General features: G+C 45.8%; 1 protein-coding gene across 2 annotated transcripts in view; it reads right to left on the bottom strand.

Annotated features, from left to right (window-relative positions):
- The window catches only part of MARCHF10 (membrane associated ring-CH-type finger 10), a 106,046-nt gene that overhangs the window by 70,195 nt on the left and 12,016 nt on the right, over nt 1-23,835 (bottom strand). For both annotated transcript variants that reach the window (XM_075350284.1, XM_075350285.1), the window contains exon 2: nt 2,499-2,604. In XM_075350284.1, the coding sequence (XP_075206399.1) occupies nt 2,499-2,604 (106 nt within the window). The remainder of the gene's footprint in view (nt 1-2,498; nt 2,605-23,835) is intronic.

The following is a 23,835-nucleotide window of genomic DNA, read 5'->3' as shown; positions in this document are numbered from 1 at the left end:
AGAACTACGGCGTAGAGTCGGAGAACATTTGCGAGATATAATCAATAAGCGAGATACCCCTTTGGCAAAACATATCAACCAGGTACATGGGGGGGACACAAGGGGTCTCACGTTTATGGGCATTGACTCAGTTGCTCCCCCCCTTCGGGGTGGCGATTGGGACAAAAGCCTCTTGCAGCGTGAGACCTTTTGGATCTACACCCTTAAGACCCAGGTCCCTATGGGATTAAATGAAATTCTTACTTTTAGTTGTTTTTTGTGAAGGGACAGTATAGGGCTAGATAGGGCGAGCCACCGTAGAGCGGGGGCGCCATGACGTGACGGATAGGGCGCCGACCTCCGCAGTTAGGTAGATCTCAGATGACAGCTGCTATCTAGGGTCATCTTGTTTTATATTTTTTTATCCCCCCTCTTTCTTGTGTTTTTCTGGGGGCTTGACCAATGCTGCTCCGGTAACTAAAATACCTTGTATCAATCTTGAAGATGCATATATACCAAAATCTTTTTTCCTAATTGTAAATTTCTTGTCCTGTGGTTTTTAGGAACCTGCCAAAAAATACCATTTTATGTCCTGAATCCATTGATTGGATCAGTTATCTTTTGGACGGGGTCCGTCCTTATTAACATCACCTAATCCAAGTAAAGAAGGAGACTCTACTTAAATATAAAACCCCCTTTCTTGGCACTTGAATTCCTTATATGGGATGTACATGACAAAGGATTTATGGCTATGAATTGATATATAGTAAAATCGTATTAAAAAACTGATGTATACTCCATATACTATATCCCCCTTAGGGAATAAGCCTAACCGCTGTTTGTTTGAGTATATCTCCAAAGATATCCCTTATTGTTTGTGAATGAATGGTTGGGGGCGTGGTCGGAACGGAGATCACATGACCGCGGCCCTCTCCGTACGCTATTGGCCCGTATGCCGTTTGTGGTAAGCTGGGCTTGGAGGCAGGGCCAAGTGGCGATCATGTGACCGTGACGTACGTGACCTTGGGCCAGCATGCATCTGGCCAGGAACTGGCCTGAACATGTGATGGGGCCTCATGACGCGATGGTCACATGTCGGGCCAAGTGACGCGATATTATGACACGATGGTCATGTGACCAGGGTCACATGGGGCGCGATTTTCAAAACGAGGCCATTTGAGACCGGATAAAAATGCCGGCGGCCTAATAGTTCATGTGGACATAATAAGAAGCGCGGCCCCTAGACCTGGTGTGTATGGAACCACACATCTAGGATGTTTTAGACTACATGCTCTTCTGATAAGGTAATATCGCTTATGGGGACTTTAACAGTGGTGTCTTTTTCTTTGCTTGAGTACCGTTTTTATTGGTCACTAGCTTACTATACCTTTTACATACTGCAGCCTCCAAATGCCTCCAAATGGTAAATTCCCCTGATGAATCGATAAGAGGAAACGCGTTGGGAAGAGAATAAGGAGGGCTTTTGAGCATACTTTGGCTGTTTCATTGGGCTGAATTGATAATATATATCATGCCCTACTAAGGTAATATTTTCTTCTGTCGGAGCAGTTGGGTGAGATATGAGACCCTGCTCATGCTAGATGATAAAAAGCAACCTGAGGTAAAAAGACTGGGTATATTCATGCAAATACATTAACCCTTGATTATGAGGGTATTGGATATTTGACCTATCTTCTACCTGCTTGTGTCCGTTTTTCTGTGTGGTCACTGATTCACGGGTGATAATTTTTATAGACTTTGAGTCTTTTTAAGAAATAGAATTAAAAGTTAAATTTTAATATTACCAATTGCTGTATATCTATCTATCCCTGGTAATAAATAATACTATCACTACAATTCCATAATTGGCCTGACTATAAGAGGGGTGCTAGAGAGCGAGTCACGTGCTCTGTCTGGTGGAAAGGAGGGGTGTAACTTCCACTCCTTCCCCCTGTTCATGACATGTACATTTTTAAAGCTTTGTTGAATTGACAAGTACTAATTTAATTGTTTTATATATGCAGAAACAAATCTATCACATATGAACTGTTAAGCAGTAACTTAATAGGACAATGAAATATGCATAACTTCTAACAGGACATAGTCAATTAACATCTGCCTTTCTTGTCTGTGCCAAGGTAGCAGACAGCTTGTGCTAATACAGATCATTGCCAAGCAAGAATGGCCTTATTTATAGCTGACTCACAGCTAATGAAGTCCATTATACAGGAAAGTGCAATGACTAGACTTAGACAGTTATTTGACATTGGAGCATTAAGTCCATAAGCAAATGCTTCCTAATTTGCATTATGTAGACTTGCACTGGCCTTTGCTGTCTTTATGGATCAAATGGATATAATCCATAAATCACTACGTTTTGCTTTGGAACCCCGTGCCCTGATGAAACACGGAATCCATGAAAGAACAATAGCGTAAATTCCCTTTGCACACTGTATTACCCATGCCATTATTTTCTAGAGGACCCCACCTCAATGGTTTATGGCAGAGTAAAAATGTACCTTATATTCTGATTCCATTTTTTGCTGCACATCATTCATGTGATGTCTATTGACAATTGAACTACGTCTATTCCAGGTCTTATCCATCGATGGGTTCATCTCTAACCTATAAGTGCAAAAAAATATAAATAAAGTGTAAACATTTTATGTACATATTTTTATTATTTGCTTGAATTTTTTCAAAGGTCTCTGTGCTCGTTGCATTTGTGCTTTAAATTGATGCAGATTTGTCATACAGTTTTTGGGCTACATAGTAAGACGAGCTAAAGTGAATAGATATACAGGTGCATCTCAATAAATTAGAATATCATAAAAAAGTTAATTTATTTCAGTTATTCAATACAAAAATGGAAACGCATATATTATATAGAGTCATTACACACAGAGTGATCTAATTCAAGTGTTTATTTCTGTTAATGTTGATGATTATGGCTTACAGCCAATGAAAACCCAAAAGTCATTATCTCAGAAAATTAGAATATTAAATAAGACCAACTGAAAAAATGATTTTAAATTCAGAAATGTTGGTGCCTACTGAAAAGTCTGTACAGTAAATGCACTCAATACTTGGTCGGGGCTTCTTTTACATCAATTACTGCATCAATGCGGCGTGACATGGAGGCGATCAGCCTGTGGCACTGCTGAGGTGTTATGGAAGCCCAGGTTGCTTTGATAGCAGCCTTCAGCTTGTCTGCATTGTTGGGTCTGGTGTCTCTCATCTTCCTCTTGACAATACCTCATATATTTTCTATGGGGTTTAGGTCAGGAGAGTTTGCTGGCCAATCAAGCACAGTGATACTGTGGTTATTAAACCAGGTATTGGTAGTTTTGGCAGTGTGGACAGGTGCCAAGTCCTGCTGGTAAATGAAATTTCCATCTCTAAAAAACTTGTCGGCAGAGGGAAGCATGAAGTACTCTAAAATTTCCTGGTAGATGGCTGCACTGACTTTGGTCTTGATAAAACACAGTGGACCTACACCAGCAGATGACATCGCTCCCCAAACCATCACTGTTTTAGAAACAGATAAAATATGATGTTATAAAGCAAGCTTTCGAGACATCTCAGGTCTTTTCCTCAGGCATGGTATCAAGTACCATGCCTGAGGAAGAGACCTGAGATGTCTCGAAAGCTTGCTTTATGACATCATATTTTATCTTTATCTTAGTTAGCCATTAAAAGGTATCAAAACTACAAAAATTTCATTTTTGTTTCTCTCACTGAGAGCAATCAATCATTTTTCAACTGGCTAACACGGTACCAAAACCCTTTTGTTTTAGAAACTTCACGCTAGATCTCAAGCAGCTTGGATTGTGGACTCTCCACTAGAGATGAGCGAACCGGTCCCGGTTCGGCTCGAGGTCGGTTCGCCGAACGGAGGTCCCGTTCGAGTTCGGCTCGTCGAACGTTCGACGAACCGAACTCGAACTGCATAGGAAACAATGGCAGGCAATCACAAACACATAAAAACACCTAGAAAACACCCTAAAAGGTGTCCAAAAGGTGACAAACAACTCACAACACAACACAAACACATGGGAAAGTGACAAGGACATATACTCATGCGAAAACAAAACAGCTGGACAAGGAAAAAGAGGAGGACACACAGATATATGAGTATATGCAAGGAAACATCGATTCCATTATTGTGCAACTTGAGCCCTGCTCATTTTAGGCTTCCAATCTTGATAAATTGCCTGAGCTCGCCACGTACGCCTTGGGGATCTTGTCATGTCCTGCAGCCAGCGTTCTCTCGGAACCTGTCTTCAGTGCTGCTGGGGGTCTGCTGGCAGATAAGCACACGTGTCTGTCCACTGACAATGTGGACATGGCTCTCAGAGGACTTTTCTTCCCCTGGGTCAGCCAGGGGAGGTGAAAGGCACGCGTATTTTTGAGAGTGCTTCATGCAAAGCATCTTTTTCATCTTGAAAATTGGGTCAATTGATGCCAGTCAAGTGGGGTGTGTGTGGCCCAATTAGTGGCAACGAGAGAGACTGTGGTTGGAGTCCCCTCGCTGTGTTTCTAAAAGAACCAAGATGAACAAGTCATGGCTCTCAGAGGACTTTTCTTCCCCTGGGTCAGCCAGGGGACGGGAAAGGCACGCGTATTTTTGAGAGTGCTTCATGCAAAGCATCTTTTTCTTTTTCAAAAGGGGGCTCAACCGATGCCAGTCAAGTGGGGTGTGTGTGGCCCAGTTAGTGGAAACGAGGGAGACTGTGGTTGGAGTCCCCTCGCTGTGTTTCTAAAAGAACCAATATGAACAAGTCATGGCTCTCAGAGGACTTTTCTTCCCCTGGGTCAGCCAGGGGACGGGAAAGGCACGCGTATTTTTGAGAGTGCTTCATGCAAAGCATCTTTTTCTTTTTCAAAAGGGGGCTCAACCGAAGCCAGTCAAGTGGGGTGTGTGTGGCCCAGTTAGTGGAAACGAGGGAGACTGTGGTTGGAGTCCCCTCGCTGTGTTTCTAAAAGAACCAAGATGAACAAGTCATGGCTCTCAGAGGACTTTTCTTCCCCTGGGTCAGCCAGGGGACGGGAAAGGCACGCGTATTTTTGAGAGTGCTTCATGCAAAGCATCTTTTTCTTTTTCAAAAGGGGGTTCAACCGATGCCAGTCAAGTGGGGTGTGTGTGGCCCAGTTAGTGGAAACGAGGGAGACTGTGGTTGGAGTCCCCTCGCTGTGTTTCTAAAAGAACCAAGATGAACAAGTCATGGCTCTCAGAGGACTTTTCTTCCCCTGGGTCAGCCAGGGGACAGGAAAGGCACGCGTATTTTTGAGATTGCTTCATGCAAAGCATCTTTTTCTTTTTCAAAAGGGGGCTCAACCGATGCCAGTCAAGTGGGGTGTGTGTGGCCCAGTTAGTGGAAACAAGGGAGACTGTGGTTGGAGTTCCCTCGCTGTGTTTCTAAAAGAACCAAGATGAACAAGTCATGGCTCTCAGAGGACTTTTCTTCCCCTGGGTCAGCCAGGGGACGGGAAAGGCACGCGTATTTTTGAGAGTGCTTCATGCGGTGTGTGGCCCAGTTAGTGGAAACGAGGGAGACTGTGGTTGGAGTCCCCTCGCTGTGTTTTACATGCTTGACATGGCTTAGAGGTTGACTTTCAGCATCTGGAAACTGTTGGCTACCAAAATGCTGCTTTTCCAACCTTTTTAACCGAGGATTTTCGAGACCTTATGCCCATCGCAGTGCCCCAAGAGCCGATGCCCAGGCGCCACTCCTTCTCCAACAAAGGCGTGCACGCGCTACACCAGCATGTCGCACTAAACATCACTGATTCCTTGAGAAACTCTGTGTGACAGGGTGCATTTCACCACAGATAATTGGCCCAGTAAGCATGGACAGGGGCGTTACATGTCGCTGACTGGGCAATGGGTTACTGTGGGGAGAGATGGAGAAGGGTCTGCTGTACAAGTCTTGCCGTCCCCACGGGTTGTTTCAATCCTTCTTCTGTATGTAGAAGTTAATACACTGCTTCTGCCTCTTCAACCTCGTGTGGGTCCTCCACCTTGGCGCAAACCCTGTGTGGTCAGGCCACCCTTCCTTGTAACTGCGCACAAGGACTACCACACACCTCCTTACTATGCTGGCAGCAGAGCTCAATGCCATCAGGCGGTCAAAGGTTTACTTTGAAATGTATGGGAAATGTGAGTCACACCGCTGAGAAGTTGTGGACGGTTAGCTCTGGAGACCGAGTTTCATCAATGGTTGTCTCCACTCAACCAGCAGCCAGGGAAGGCCGGGTGCGACAATGATGCAAACATGGGTGCGGCCCTTCGCTGTGACAATGTGACACACGTGCCTTGTGTGGTTCACGTGTTGAACCTGGTTGTCCAGCAATTTTTAAAGCACTATCCTGGCCCACATGGCCTTCTGCAGAGAGCACGGTGTAACGCCTTCCTTGATCCACACACTCAGATGGGCTGTAAATGATAGGCTAGAGGGAAGCCACTCACCAAGCAGGACCCCTAGAACCCTGAAACCCTTTAACCCCTATACAGGGATTAGGAATTACACAGGGCCCAAGGTGATTAATACCTGTGGAAGGCTGCAGTTCCAGAGAATAGTAGTCAGGCAGGGTCAAAACATTAATTGAGGAACAGGAACAGAATGGGACGGCCAGGACTTAATCAGAAAACAAGCAGAGGTGAAATGCGGATCGGCCAACAAGGTACATAAACAGCAAGCAGGAAAAGTAGTCAGGTAACAAGCACACAAAATCATAAAACTGAACTGGGGGTAAAAGCAGAGCTATGTCTGGCAGTGGTCTGCAGACAGGATGGGCATAAAAAAGGGTGTGGTGTCTTCACTTCCATCGTGCGCACACAGCAGCTCAACAACTTTCGTCGCTACAGAAGTCTTTAGGTCTGGTGGTTAAACGCCTGAAATGCGATGTGCCCACACGCAGGAATTTGAATCTGCACATGTTGCAGCGTTTGTGGCAGCACCGCCGAACCCTGCTGCAATACGTTATGACATATAGCCTGGGATAACTTGATCCAGAGGTGGTGCAGATCACGCTGCTGGAGTGGTGTCAGATCAAGGACCTATGCACCCTGCTACACAGTTTACAAATGTCGACGAAGATGTTTAGCACTGGCAATGTCATTCTCAGCGTGACAATTCTGGTCATCTACATGATGGAGCACACTGTAATTATTATTCGGAGTCAGGTATTGGGACAAGAGGAAGGGGAGGAAGTACAGGAGGAGTCATATGCGGAAGGGATAACAAGATCTACGAGGTCCAGATGGTCAGCGGCACCTATGCGGCAGTCATGGTGAGGGAGAGGGATTAACAAGGGCGCATAGTATCAGCAAAAAGTGTTGAGGAAGGTGCAGGAGCCCATGAAGAAATGGAGGACGAACTGGCGATGGGCATGGAAGACTCAGCAGATGAGTGAGAGCTTGCTCACATTTCGGTTGTGCGAGGTTGTGGGGAGAGGGCAGAGGAAGGAGGCACGATTCTCACCTCTCTGCCACCAACACACCAAGGACTTGGTCCTCCTGGATGCACAAGACACATGAGCGCCTTCTTACTGCACTACCTACAACATGACCCTCGGATTGTACGAATTCAAAGTAATCCAGAATACTGGGTTGCCACACTGTTAGATCCCCGGTACAAGACAAAATTTGGCGAAATAATTCCTGCCATAGAAATGGACGCACGTATACAGGAGTATCTGCAGAATGTGGTACGCAATCTTAGATCTGCTTTTCCACTAAACACCAGTGCTGTACAGAGTGAATCTCAACGCTTTGTCATGGATAGGAGGAAATGGTCTTTTACTTGTCCACATCTGAGGGACCGAGGGCTGGCTGCTGTGCTGAGATGGCGTTGAGTACGGTGTCCCTGCAGAGTTGCACTTTTGGTCATATACCAAAATGAGTTGAAAAAGGACAGATGCTGGTGGAAAGGGGAACAGGTGTGTTGGAAAGGGGAAAAAAGTTTTTGTCCGTGGATTTGGTGGTTAAGCAACAGTAACATTTGCTGAAGAAACACCCAGGAACTCCCTGTTAACAACACAGGGGCCATTGAGTATGCTGACCGTGTGCGTAGGGGCACACCTGTGGACAGCAGGCGCATCAGCAGCAGGCCTGTTAATGCCACTGGGCTGCACAAGCAGGACTGGTAGGACAGGAGCTGGTCTTAACCGTTCTGCGTTACCAACTGTGGTGGTGGCCTGCATCGACACCATATCCCTGCCTACCTCTGGCCTAAAGCCGCAATGGGTTCAACACATGGAGGTGTGCTCTTTCGGAGCATAATAGAAGACTGCGCACCTCCTTGTTGGCTCCAGCCCCTTTTATAACCTGGGTCCGCCCCAAACCAGGGTGAACCACAATGCACCTCCTGGAGACAAAAGTAGAGTGACACGTCATGAGTGGCATAACTAGCGTCCTATTTGGAACCGCAACTTCAATGATGACCTCATGGCTGCCATGACCCAAACACCTCACCAGTCATCGTCTGACCATCAATAATGCGGTGACAAGTCATAGGGGTGGGCCTCTGCAAGCCATTTGGGAGGACACCTGATGCCCTGTGGTCTATATGGGACCCCCACATCAGGGGCAGGGCCAAAGAGTTCATTACCGGACCTAGTCTCTGATGCAGTAAGTGCCTGAGCATGCTCAGTAGCATGAAATACAGTCTCTGAAAAAAGACTATCAGCTTTAGCATGGTGTCTAGGCACAAAACAGGACTTAGACCCGGCACGGAATGCAAGCACCTGTGCAAAGAGGCTTTTCACACTTAGTGTGGGAGCATGCGCTGTATCCCGAAATGAAGACTTAGCGTCAGGAATGGCACAGTCAGGCTGAGCATACTCACTAGGCGAAACACTGTAATTAGGCTGCAGCTGGGGTAAATCGGCACACGCATGCGCACTAGCTGCCTCTCCACACTTAGACGTGGAGGAGAAATTGCTCTTGGAGATGCTGTCTATGAACAGAAGGAAAAGCTAAAGGAAGCCTGACTTTCTATCCCTCCGAATTATCAAATGCAGCAATGAATTCCCTGAGTTTGCTATAACATTAGCGTAGCAAAATGTGCATGAGGGTGTCATGTAGAGGTGCTATAAATAGCTTGGCACCAGTGGGGCACTAATGGAATACAACAGCCAGTTCTATGATGCCACTAAATGGCAGTATTTTTTGCTATCATTATAGCTTATTAAAAACAGAGCAGGAGGGTGTCATGCAGAGGTGCTAGAAATAGCTTGGCACCAGTGGGGCACTAATGGAATACAACAGCCAGTTCTATGATGCCACTAAATGGCAGTATTTTTTGCTATCATTATAGCTTATTAAAAACAGAGCAGGAGGGTGTCATGCAGAGGTGCTAGAAATAGCTTGGCACCAGTGGGGCACTAATGGAATACAACAGCCAGTTCTATGATGCCACTAAATGGCAGTATTTTTTGCTATCATTATAGCTTATTAAAAACAGAGCAGGAGGGTGTCATGCAGAGGTGCTAGAAATAGCTTTGCACCAGTGGGGCACTAATGGAATACAACAGCCAGTTCTATGATGCCACTAAATCCCAGTATTTTTTGCTATCATTATAGCTTATAAAAAACAGAGCAGGAGGGTGTCATGCAGAGGTGCTAGAAATAGCTTGGCACCAGTGGGGCACTAATGGAATACAACAGCCAGTTCTATGATGCCACTAAATGGCAGTATTTTTTGCTATCATTATAGCTTATTAAAAACAGAGCAGGAGGGTGTCATGCAGAGGTGCTAGAAATAGCTTGGCACCAGTGGGGCACTAATGGAATACAACAGCCAGTTCTATGATGCCACTAAATGGCAGTATTTTTTGCTATCATTATAGCTTATTAAAAACAGAGCAGGAGGGTGTCATGCAGAGGTGCTAGAAATAGCTTGGCACCAGTGGGGCACTAATGGAATACAACAGCCAGTTCTATGATGCCACTAAATGGCAGTATTTTTTGCTATCATTATAGCTCATTAAAAACAGAGCAGGAGGGTGTCATGCAGAGGTGCTGCAGATAGATTTGCACCAGTGGGGCACTAATGGAGTACAACAGCCACTTCTTGTATGCCACTAGGTACACTGAGTGTTTGCTAGTATAATGGCTTAGTTAAAAAGAGTTGGAGTGTGCAATGCAGGCAGACGTGCTGCAAATATCTTTCCACTAGTTTGACTACACAAAAGTCCAATAGCCACGTTTAGGATGCCACTAGGTACACTGACTGTTTGCTAGTATAATGGCTTAGTTAAAAAGAGTTTGAGTGTGCAATGCAGGCAGACGTGCTGCAAATATCTTTGCAATAGTGTGACTAGACAAAAGTACAATAGCCACGTTTAGGATGCCACTAGGTACACTGACTGTTTGCTAGCATAATGGCTTAGTTAAAAAGAGTTGGAGAGTGCAGAGGACAGGAGGGTACAGTGCCAGGATTGTGGGGCTCTGGGTAGAGGAATTGAAGCCTGCCTTTCTATTCCCTCCTAATGTTGAAATGCAGCGACGAAATCCCTGACCTTGGCTACACAGACGCTGTCGCTGTTTTCAGGACCTGTCACCTATGGCTCTGACCCTACCGGTTTGAGCCCTTAAAAGGACTGATAGAAAGTGCTCTCCCTAAGCTGTCCAGCGCTGTGTATGGAGCGCATACAGCTGTATCAGCGATAGGACTCAGGACGGAGCTGCGACAGTGATGTCTGACACCAAAGACGCAGAAGAGATAATGGCGTCCTGGAGGAAAATGTCCGGTTTTATAATGCAGGGACATGTGACATGGACATCCTATCACACATGCCGTTGCTTCTCTGGCTAAAAGTCCACTTAGCTGTGTGTGTGTCTGGGATTGGCTGACATGCTGGCCCGCCCCACAAGACGCGCGCGCTTAGGGAAGGAAGACAAGGAAAAAAAAAAAAAATGGCGATCGCCATTATAGAAACAGCAGTGATCTGAAGGCGCTGTTCCCGCACACTATACACTGAAATGTCATAATAGTGTGAGTCACAGAGTGACTTACACTATTACAGCGGAAAGCCAGCTAGGAATTAACTGTTTTTTTGCTGCTAGAACCGTTCTCGAACGTTTCTAGAACTATCGAGCTTTTGCAAAAAGCTCGAGTTCTAGTTCGATCTAGAACAGGCCCCAAAATCACTCGAGCCTAGAACTGGAGAACCTCGAACCGCGCTCAACTCTACTCTCCACTCTTCCTCTAGACTCTGGGACCTTGATTTCCAAATGAAATGCAAAATTTACTTTCATCTGAGAATACCTTGGACCACTGAGCAACAGTCCAGTTCTTTTTCTCCTTGGCCCAGGTAAGATGCCTCTGGTGTTGTCTATTGGTCATGAGTGGCTTGACACAAGGAATGCGACAGTTGTAGCCCATGTCCAGGATATGTCTGTGTGTGGTGGCTCTTGAAGCACTGACTCCAGCAGCAGTCCACTCCTTGTTAATCTCCCCCAAATTTTTGAATGGCCTTTTCTTAACAATCCTATTAAAGCTGTGGTTATCCCGGTTTTTGTGCACCTTTTCTACCACACTTTTTCCTGCCACTCAACTTTCCATTAATTTGCTTGGATACAGCACTCTGTGAACAGCCAGCTTCTTTTGCAATGACCTTTTGTGGCTTACCCTCCTTGTGGAGTGTGTCAATGACTGCCTTCTGGACATCTGTCAAGTTAGCAGTCTTCCCCATGATTGTGTAGCCTACTGAACCAGACTAAGGGGTGCTTCACATACAGCGAGATCGCTGCTGAGATCGCTGCTGAGTCACGTTTTTTGTGATACAGCAGTGACCTCATTAGCGATCTCGCTGTGTGTGACACTGAGCAGCGATCTGGCCCCTGCTGTGAGATCGCTGCTCGTTACACACAGCCCTGGTTCATTTTTTTTTTGTTGCTCTCCCGCTGTGACGCACAGATTGCTGTGTGTGACAGCGAGAGAGCGATGAAATGAAGCGAGCAGAGAGAAGGAGCCGGCATCTGGCAGCTGCGGTAAGCTGTAACCAGGGTAAACATCGGGTAACCAAGGTGGTTACCCGATATTTACCTTCGTTACCAGCCTCCACCGCTCTCACGCTGCCAGTGCCGGCTCCTGCTCTCTGTACATGTAGCTGCAGTACACATCGGGTAATTAACCCGATGTGTACTGTAGCTAGGAGAGCAGGGAGCCAGCACTAAGCAGTGTGCGCGGCTCCCTGCTCTCTGCACATGTAGCGACGTTATGATCGCTGCTGCGTCGCTGTTTGACAGCTAAGCAGCAATCATAACAGCGATATACAAGGTCGCTGTTGCGTCACAGAAAATGGTGACGTAACAGCGACGTCGTTGTTGCTGTCGCTATGTGTGAACCCAGCCTAAGGGACCATTTCAAAAGCTGAGAAAGCCTTTGCTTGCAGGTGTTTTGTGGTAATTATTCTAATTTTCTAAGATAATGACTTTTGGGTTTTCATTGTCTGTAAGCCATAATCATCAACATTAACAGAAATAAACACTTGAAATAGATCACTGCTTGTAATGACGCTATATAATATACTGTATGTGTTTACCTTTTTGTATTGAATTACTGAAATAAATTAACTTTTTGATGATATTCTATTCTATTGAGATGCACTTGTATGTGCTTTAACTTGTTCTTAGGTTCCAAGAGGTGAACAACATTTCTCCTTGTTGAGAGTATCAAGGTTGTGTAAGGAGAATTAAAGGCTATGTATTGCTTCTCTGGGATTTCAGATATGCAAATATCTGCTTTAGAAAGGAAGAGAACTAGAACTCTATTGGATACAGCAATCCTAAAGTCAATATCTACACTTTCACGAGACTTGGCACATGACTTAGGATAAAAAGCCAAACCAGACACAGGTTTCAAGATGTTTTTCCCACATCTGTGCAAAGTAGGTCTAACTTTGCTTCATGAGAGGCTTCTTATATGGGGTCTACGGTAAATTGTTCCCATTAGACTCCATACCACAGGGCTCCCAGCTAGCCAAATATGACCTCCTGCTTTGCACTGATAAGGGGCAAACACTAAGAAACCCATGTCTGGAAATGGAGTGCCAGTTTGGCTTTTTAGCCTAAAGCTGGTGTCACACATAACGACGACGACAACGACGTCGCTGCTACGTCACCATTTTCTGTGACGTTGCAGCGACGTCCCGTCGATGTCGCTGTGTGTGACATCCAGCAACGACCTGGCCCCTGCTGTGAGGTCGCCGGTCGTTGCTGAATGTCCAGCTTCATTTTTTGGTCGTCACTCTCCCGCTGTGACACACACATCGCTGTGTGTGACAGCGAGAGAGCGACGAAATGAAGCGATCAGGAGCCGGCACTGGCAGCTGCGGTAAGCTGTAACCAGCGTAAACATCGGGTAACCAAGGGAAGACCTTTCCCTGGTTACCCGATGTTTACGCTGGTTACCAGCCTCCGCTCTTGCTGCCAGCGCCGGCTCCTGCACTGTGACATGTGGCTGCAGTATGCATCGGGTAATTAACCCGATGCATACTGTAGCAAGGAGAGCAAGGAGCCAGCGCTAAGCAGTGCGCGCGGCTCCCTGCTCTCTGCACTGTGACATGTAGCTGCAGCACACATCGGGTTAATTAACCCGATGTGTGCTGCAGGAGAGCAAGGAGCCAGCGCTAAGCGCGGCTCCCTGCTCTCTGAACTGTGACATGTAGCTGCAGCACACATCGGGTTAATTAACCCGATGTGTGCTGCAGGAGAGCAAGGAGCCAGCGCTAAGCGCGGCTCCCTGCTCTCTGAACATGTAGCACAGCGACCTTATGATCGCTGCTTCTGCTGTGTTTGACAGCTAAGCAGCGATCATAACAGCGACTTACAAGGTCGCTGTTACGTCACCGAAAATGGTGACGTAACAGCGACGTCGTTGTCGCTGTCGTTTAGTGTGACACCAGCTTAAGTCATCTGGTATTGACTTTAGAAATGCCACCTTCAATCAGTGGCACAAGAATTCTAGTCTTCTCACTTGTTCTTGCTATCCTTCCAAAAGTATCCCCATTTTAACTTGCAAAATCAATAAAAACAATTGAATCCCAAAAGTATAAGGGCCCTGTAAATTATCCCATCTATTGCATACTATGGCCAAAATCATTGGGACTAGAGATGAGCAAATTTCTTTGTGTCTCCTCAATCCATGGTCCAGGTCAATGCTCTCTGACCATGAACAGAAGCTGTGCAAATTTCCTGAGCTTAACAAGCATGGTAGTTTAATGGGGGGAGATTACCAGTAAAGGCCTAGTCACACACAACGACTTACCAGCGATCCCGAAAACGATGCGACCTGATAGGGATCGCAGGTAAGGGGTGCTTCACACACAGCGAGCTCGCTGCCGAGATCGCTGCTGAGTCACGCTTTTTGTGACGCAGCAGTGACCTCATTAGCGATCTCGCTGTGTGTGACACTGAGCAGCGATCTGGCCCCTGCTGTGAGATCGCTGCTCGTTACACACAGCCCTGGTTCGTTTTCTTCAAAGGCGCTCTCCCACTGTGACACACAGATCGCTGTGTGTGACAGCGAGAGAGCGACGAAATGAAGCGAGCAGGGAGCAGGAGCAGGCATCTGGCAGCTGCGGTAAGCTGTAACCAAGATAAACATCGGGTAACCAAGGTGGTTACCCGATATTTACCTTAGTTACCAGCCTCCGCAGCTCTCACGCTGCCTGTGCTGCCGGCTCCGGCTCTCTGCACATGTAGCTGCTGTACACATCGGGTTAATTAACCCGATGTGTACTGTAGCTAGGAGAGTAAGGAGCCAGCGCTAAGCAGTGTGCGCGGCTCCCTGCTCTCTGCACATGTAGCTGCATTACACATCGGGTTAATTAACCCGATGTGTACTGTAGCTAGGAGAGCAAGGAGCCAGCGCTAAGCTAAGCGGTGTGGGCTGGTAACTAATGTAAACATCGGGTAACCATACCCGATGTTTACCTTAGTTACCAGTGTCCGCAGCTTCCAGACGCCGGCTCCGTGCAAGTGCAGTGTCGCTTGCACGTCGCTGCTGGCTGGGGGCTGGTCACTGGTCGCTGGTAAGATCTGACTGTTTGACAGCTCACCAGCGACCATGTAGCGATGCAGCAGCGATCCTGACCAGGTCAGATCGCTGGTCGGATCGCTGCTGCATCGCTAAAGTGTGAAGGTACCCTAAGTCGCTGGGAGGTCGCTGGTGAGATGTCACACAGTCAGATCTTACCAGCAATGCAGGAACAATACAGGTGGCAGTAGCGACCTGTATAACGATCTCAGAAGTCACTGTGGCCCTGTCACACAGTGTCAAACACAGCGATGTATCCTGCCCAGCAGGACATCGCCTTTGAAGAAAATGACCTGGACCATTCGGCAACGACTAGCGATCTCACAGCAGGGGCCTGATCGCTGGTAGGTGTCACACATAACAAGATCGCTAACGGGATCGCTACTGTGTCACCAAAATGGTGACTCATCTGCGATCTCGCTAACGATCTCGTTATGTGTGACAGTACCTTAACACCTCTAGAGCTGCTTATCTTATCTCATTAAAGATGGCAACTGCAGTCCATCAGTAATGTCACCACATCCTCCAACAAGAGATGCCTTGTTATGTTTTCACCTATAAGGATTAGGGATGATCGAATACCTTATTATTCGTTTCGCCGAATAGCCGACGAATACCTCGCCGCTATTCAAGTATTCGCGAATATTCTACCCCCAATGTAAGTCTATGGGAAACCAGAATAATTTCATGTTGGACCTAACAGTGAGCTGTGGTGACTGAGGAAGAGGCTGAAATGGATGGGAAAAGGCAGAAACAGTATGGGCACAGCCTGTAGAAGGTTCCTGACTGCATTTCTGCCCCCTCCCAATCATCCAAGATGGCAGCGCACACATTACAGCACCACCCGCATTCACCCTCTTCCTCTGATTTCTGTTGCATGTGCCATGACACATGAGACAGAAAACTCCTCCCCGGGTCCAGCTCAGTCATCTCCCATACCCCCCCGGTGTTCCCCAGGGTCTGTACCTTTTTGCAGCGTTGATCCCTCCTCCTTCACAATAAACGCTGGGCGCATGCGCAGAGAGTGGCTGTCAGCTCAGCTTCTTGTGTTGAGTGAGAGCTGTGCTGGCTGCACGCACAGTGCTGGTGTGGACCCTGGGAGAGTAGGTGCAGATTCTTTGCACCCACACTCCTCACATAAAGGGTCTGCACTCCTAGAAAATGGGTATACGTTCACGGAGCATGCCCCCCATATTCTAGAAGGTCCAGAGTCGTCGTGGGACTTCCAAAATGGAATACAGGGGATTTTTTTTTCTTTACAATAAATTGGTGAAAGAGGGAATGTGTTTTTGTCGTCTATTTTTGTTTTCTATTTTTATTACTGATAGTTGGTGATGTCAGTTATCTGATAGACGCCATTACATCACAAACTGCTGTGCTTGATGTCAGGTGACATTATACATCTGGTATCAACCCCATTTATTACCCCGTTTGCCACCGCACCAGGGCAACGGGATGAGCTGGGGTGAAACGCCAGGATTGGCGCATCTAATGGATGCGCCACTTCTGGGGCAGATGCGGCCTGCTATTTTTAGGCTGGGAAGGGCCAATAACTATGGACCTTCGCACCCTAAGAATACCAGACCACAGCTGTCCGCTTTACCTTGGCTGGGGAACCAATTTGATTTGGCTTTTTTTTATTTTTTTATTTTTTTGGCTAAATACAAGGCTAGGCACCCTTTAGTGCCACATGAAAGTCAGGTGGGACATTATATATGTGTTTGACATCGGTCTGCCTGTCTATCAATCCATCTATCCTTTTTTATCTATCTATCCATCTATCTATCCCTCTATCTATCTATCCGTCTATCTATCTTTTTTTATCTATCTAGCTATCTATCTATCCATCCATCTATATATCTATCCATCTATGTATCCATCTATTTATCCATCTATCTATCCATCTATCTATCCTTTTTTATCTATCCATCTATCTATCCCTCTATCCATCTATCGATCTATCTATTTATTTATCTATCTATCCATCTATTTATCCATCTATCTATCTATCCATCTATCTATTATTTTTTATCTATCTATCCATCTATTCCTCTATCTATCCCTCTATCTATCCATCCATCTATCTATCCATCTATCTATCAATCCATTATCTGTCTATCTACCTATCTATCTATCTATCTATCTATCTATCCCTATATCTACTTATCTATCCATTATCTATCTATCTATCAATTATCTATCTATCTATCCCTCTATCTATCTGTCATAAACAGCCAGGAAAGTCACTCAGATATCCCGCAGCTGTTCGCTGATTTGTCACAAACACGGCTACTCTCTAGCGCCCCTCTTGTCGGCAGGCCACTTTTGGTACTACAGGACAATGAATAGAATGAGGCTGCTGAGCTAATAATGCCAAATATTGGAGGTCTCACAGCAAGGGTACATGTATATATCACCGATTCCCGCTAATGGAATATATGTACCCTTAATGATAGCACCCCAATAATTCTATGCAATAATAATTATGCTGCCACCACTGGACGTTTCACAGGCAGTCCGGGCACCCGTTACAGATAGCATAAGGCCCTTCGGATTTTGAGATTCATATAGAAAGCATGAGGAAAGAAACTATTACATTTTATATATTTAATATAAAATAGAAGGCAGTGTTTATAAAAATATACAATAATTTACAAAAGGGAACAATACAAATACAGTATAGATAGTTACATAAAAATAAAAGGTCTAAACGTGAAACTTCCTAAACTCGTGCCATAGATGTGACATCCGAATTTAGGGAGGGAAGTTCTCCAAGAGAAGAAGATGGTAGAGAGATGGCCAGCATCACCACTAAGGCTACTTTCACACATCCGGTTTGAGCACTGCGGCTCAATCCGGCTGTGAAAACTATGCAACGGATGCGGCGAAAACACCGCATCCTTTGCATAAGTTTTTACATGCGGCCCGTCCGTTTTTTTCCGGTTGCGGCATGCTACTGAGCATGCGCAGTGGAAAAAACTGCATGCGGTGGCCGGATGCGTTTTTTTCCGCATCGCGCCGCATCCGGCCTCCATAGGTATGCATTGAAAAATGCGCCGCAGCAGCCGGATGCGGCGCGATGCGGTGTTTTTTGCCGGAGCAAAAAACGTTGCAGGGAACGTTCGATCCGGCCGCGGCATCGGCTAAATTTGCCGCATGCGGCAAAAACCGGACCGAACGCAAGCCCCTGCGGCACAATACGGCACTAATGTAAGTCTATGCAAAAAAAAACGCAACCGGCGTTACAAAAGCTGGTTGCGGTTTTTCTGCAGAACGCCGTATTGTGCCGCAGAGCAAAAATCCGGATGTGTGAAAGTACCCTTACTGATGCCTTCCAGTACTGACTCCCCCCATCAAGGAGCTAATCGCTTTTATGCCCTGAGGTAACCCCCCTCTCTGTGACCTCATTCTCTTGTGGGCTGTGCCAAGATTGTCACAAAGTTCTTTAATTCTAGCTTTTCACATATCCTTGCCCCTGGGCCACAAAGGTGAAAGATATTAGCGTCATATTTTATATCTCGATTTTACATTTACATAGATACCAAACACAACGCATCTAGCATGATTTTACTGGCCAATACTAATTTGTTGTGATACCAGCGATCTTCTAGTCAAGCTAAACGGTGCACTGGGTTCAGCGCTCCACAGGTATTCTGGCAGTATGTTTTTAATTTTTCTAGCATTAACGGGCCACGTAAAAAACTGTATTAGGAGTTTTCCCTCCAATAGAACAAAGGATTGTCTTTTCTATGCATCCTTTGGCTGCAGCTCTACCATCACCCAAAGTCATAAATACCTAAACTTTCAGGCCGATCAGATAATCGTCATGACGATCTGTGGCTGATGGTGGGGAGGGGGTAAGGACCCTTCAAGAGTTTTACATGACACTATCTATCTATCTATCCGATAGATAGATAGATATATAGATAGATAATGGATAGATAGCTAGATAGATGGCTCGATAGATAGATAGATAATGGATAGACGGATAGATAGATGGATGGATAGATAGATAGATGGATAGATACAGTCCCTGACAGAAGTTCTGTCACTTATCCATGTTATGTAAATAAAAGCTTATAACCTGACTTTAAATTCATCCATTGGTTTTATAAATTACTCTTTTGAAAGCTGACACCCTCCCAAATTTGGTTTAGGTTAGGAAAATAAGATTGCTGCAAAGCTGAAATATTGATCATTTAATGAACACAGAAAGGTTAGATTTTGACAAGACAAAAGTTTTGTCGCCCACAGAAAGTAATGGAAATTCAAACAAATAATTAACTTCTAATATAAAGATATGTTGCATAACATTGGTGAATGAAGTTGTGGTGCTATTAGAGCCATATTTAATATTTTGTGTGACTTCCATGAGCTTGAAGGACTGCATCCATCCGGATCAACAATGATTCATACAATTTATTGATGAAGTCATCAGGAATAGCAAAGAATGCAGTCTTACATGCCTCCCAGAGTTCATCTAGATTCTTTAGTTTTGTCTTCCAAACTTCCTCTTTCATTATACCCCAAACAATCTCAATGATGTTCATGTCTGGTGGCTGGACTGGCCAGTCCTTGAGCACCTTGATTTTTCGGTGTTGTGTTTATTTCCTTTACTTACAGATTAGTGATCGCATGTCATAGATGCTGCCATTACTAATCTTGGACTTAGTGGCAGCTATTGGCTGCTGTTAACTCCTTATTACCCCGATACCTCGGTGACACGCCGGGACAGTTGCATCTAATCAGTGCGAGATTCTCGGGGTAGCAGCAGGCTGATATTCTCGGCTGCGGGAGGGGGGCAATAACCATGGCTCTCGCCCTCCCCAGCCTGAGAATACCGGTACGCTGCTGTGTGCTTACCTCGGCTGGGTATCATTTGGGGGAGGACCGCACGTCGTGGTTTTAAATTATTTATTTATTTTACTACATGATATAGAACCGCCCACCGGTTGCTGTCATTGGTTGCAGTGAGACAGCTGTCACTCAGCGTGGGGGCGTGTCTGACTGCAACCAATCATAGGCGTAGGTGGGCGAGGAAAGCAGGGAATACGAGATGGAATAATGAGCGACATTTTCAAAAGCTGGAGAACCCACGACAGTGTGACAGCTGTGCAGCGCCGCGCCTGTGATCGGTGAGTATGAAAGCGAGAGGGAAACACCTACTGACCAAAATGACCGCTGGCTTATATAGCTCCTATGACGCTGTGCGGCCAAGCCAATCACAGTAACGCCACAACAAAGATGGCTGCAGCGTTATTGTGAGGGCAAGCAACATCAGATGTGTTCATTGACTGGAAAAAGGCACCAGGAAGTCAGAAATTAAAATGAAAGTAGCGAAGTGAATACCATATTAGCCGTCGGATAGCGACTACCTCGAATACCCCATTATCCGTCGGATACCGAATAGTGGCAAATACATTCGCTCATCCCTGATAAGGATCCATTATTTTTATGATTGCTAATATATATGTCAAAATGCTATACATTGAAAACTGACATAAGTGGGGGGTTTTCCTGGCACCTACAAATTTTATATTTCAGAAGACATGTAACTTGGTAATTTGGACAGTGAAAAATATTTTCCAACAGCTAGTTTTTACATCTCATCCTTCAAAATGATGACACGTATGACAGGTTAGACCTGGTACCTGTTTAATGGCAATCTGTAGGCATGGTGTAATTTATCAGAAATTGGCAAAGTCTTAACATACGTTGTTGAAATTAACATATTTTATGTGTACCCTGAATGCTTTAATAATTTTCTAGTAGTAGATGCTGGAAAGACAAAAAGACGCAATATTGGCTCATATCCCAGGGGATTAGGATACATTTTCACAGGGAATTGCTCACCTGGAGTAGTTGTGCAATTCACAACTACTATGAAGAGCATGAATTATGCACGCTATCTGTCGCAAACCCCATCTGTGTTCAATGGATAAAGCAAAGGAATAAAGTGGTTAATCCCATGCTGCCGTGCAGAGTGAAGGGGCAATCCAAAGGAAATCAATAACGTGTAAAGCGCCATGGAATAAATGGCGCTATAATAATAAATAATAATAATGTGACTTTATTATGACGCGTTTCGCAGTCTTTGCTGCATCTTCAGGAAGAAAATCACTGATGTACATGGTACTGACAATGTAATTTTCTATATTGCTGTGTTAATTTGTTAGTGTTTTTTATTTCTAATAAAGGATTTTTCGGGTGTGTCTGTTTTTTAACTGTAACCTACAGATTAATCATGGAAGGTATCTTGGGGAGACGCCTGACATGATTAATCTAGGACTTAATGGCAGCTATGGGCTGCCATTAACTCCTTATTACCCCGATTGCCAACGCACCAGGGCAAATCGGGAAGAGCCGGGTAGAGTCCCAGAACTGTCGCATCTAATGTATGCGGCAATTCTGGGCATCTGCTGGCTGATATTGTTAGGCTGCTCTGTTTCTCTGCTCCATAGTGGAAGAAGTAAAAACTGTGGAAAAAGAAAGCGCAATAGGGTTTTACCCGAGTAATATGGGGTGAAAAAGAGCAAATGCACTCACCGAATCGAGTTGTGAGAGTCACAACTACTATACAAGTATGATACTCCAGGTCAAGGCAGTAGCACCCAGGATGGCTGATAACGGAGAGTAGTAGAATTGGGTTTTTAAACCGCGCCAATGACCGCTATGGACGTCTGTAAGATTAATGTTACTTTTTATTTCATTTACAGGTCAACACGTTTCTGGAGTCTCTGCTCTCTTCCTCAGGACATGCAGGAAAAAAGTACATCAAATCCCATCTCATTTGGTTGTACTTTTTTCCTGCATGTCCTGAGGAAGGGAGCAGAGACTCCAGAAACACGTTGACCTGTAAATGAAATAAAAAGTAACATTAATCTTACAGACGTCCATAGCGGTCATTGGCGCGGTTTAAAAACCCAATTCTACTACTCTCCGTTCTCTGCTCCATAGTGACACGCCCACCGGCGGCTGCGATTGGTTGCAGTTAGACAGCTGTCACTCAGCGTGTGGGCGTGTCTCACTGCAACCAATCATATTTGCCGGTGGGCAGGGAAAGCAGGGAATACGAGATTGATTAATGAGCGGCTGGCTTTTTCAAAAGAGGAAAAGTCACCGGAGCTTTTATAACAGCAGTGCAGCGCCGCGCCGGAGATCGGGGAACGGTGAGTATGAGAGAGGGGGGGAACTGACCAACAGACAGTGAGAGGGACAGATAAGACAGAGAGACCGACCGACAGACATAGAGAGAGACCGACCGTCCGACGGACTGAGGGAGAGAACGAAACAGAAAAAGAAAAAAGACCGACATCACATGAAAAAAGCACAAAACGTACAGGGGGCAAACAGAGATGCATCTGTGTTACTCAGACGTGCGCACAGACCCATTGACTTTCATTGGGTCCGTGCTGCGTGTTGCGTGCTGAAAACGGACATGCTTCCGTGCAAAACGGAGACACAAACGTAGCACGCACACTGACACACGGAGATTCTGAAATAACGCACTTGTGTCCTCAAACATTGCATAACATTGGTGCATGTTTGGCCGTGTCTCCGGTATATACGGAAACGGACCAAACACGCACGTGTATCACGGACGTGTGAAGGGGGCCTAAATGCGTGTGCAATGCGATGTATCTCTCGCCCCCATACACTTGAATTGGTGCAAGTGGAAACAGGATCGCATTCCACCCGCAGCATGCTGCGATTGCTTTGTTGGTCCGATTAGGACTGAGAAAAAAAAATCTCTCATGGTAGCTGCCCCATAGAGTAATATTGGTCCAATTGGAATGTAATTTTTTCATCGCATTCCACTCGCTCCATATTACTTGCCATGTGTGGTTACCCTAACCATCACTGTATACACTAGCATAGATAAAGAGATCTTTAGAATAAGTATTTTTAAAGATCTTTTATCTTATGGTAATGAGCACAGGGACTAGTCTCAAGGGTGTCATAACACCCGGCTGGTCATCCTCTCAGCATGTTAGCACGCCCACACGGGTGTACTAACATGCAATTTAAATCAGCAGACCAGCGGTGACATGCGTACCTGTGTTCGCTGTGACCACGCTTCTCAATGCAGGGCACTTCCGGTCATGTGCAGTACAAAGCCGGGTGTACGCGTCCCGGCTTCAGAAAGGGTTACTGCGCATGACTGGAAGTGCCCGGCATTCAGATCAGCGCGATCACAGTGAACACAGGTACTCATGTCACCGCTGGTGATGCTGATTTGAATAGCATGTAAGTACAACCCTGTGGGTGTGCTAACATGCTAAGAGGCCGGCTAGTCGGGGGATATGACGCCCTTGGGACTAGTTCCCGTGCTCATTAGCTTAAGATAAAAGATCTTTCGAAAAACGTTTTCTAAAGATCTCTTTATCTATGCTAGTGTATTCAGGGACGGTTAGGCAGGGACTAGCAATATGCACCCAGAACCACGAGCAGTTCTGGGTGCATATTGCACCTTTAAAGGGAATCTGTCAGGTGCAATATGCACCCAGGACCACGAGCAGTTCTGGGTGCATATTGCTAATTTCTACCTAATTTCACTGCACTGATCGTCACTCCGGGAGTCTTCGGCTATTTTTGACAGTGTTCACATTGATGTCAGGGTTCACCTGAGTCCATGAGCCATGGACTCAATTGAACTTTGACTGTCACTGTGCGACTCTCACATCGATATCACCCAGCACGGCGCACACTCTCCCGACAGGAGCGTATCGGCTACATGTATTTCCATGCAGCTGAGGCGCTCCTGTCAGGAGAGTGTGCGCCGTGCTGGGTGATACTGATGCGAGACTCT

The sequence above is a fragment of the Anomaloglossus baeobatrachus genome, chromosome 5, assembly GCF_048569485.1.
Source record: "Anomaloglossus baeobatrachus isolate aAnoBae1 chromosome 5, aAnoBae1.hap1, whole genome shotgun sequence".
Lineage (NCBI taxonomy): Eukaryota > Metazoa > Chordata > Amphibia > Anura > Aromobatidae > Anomaloglossus > Anomaloglossus baeobatrachus.
Note: the sequence above shows the minus strand (reverse complement) of the source record. Positions and strands in the feature narration are given on the sequence as shown.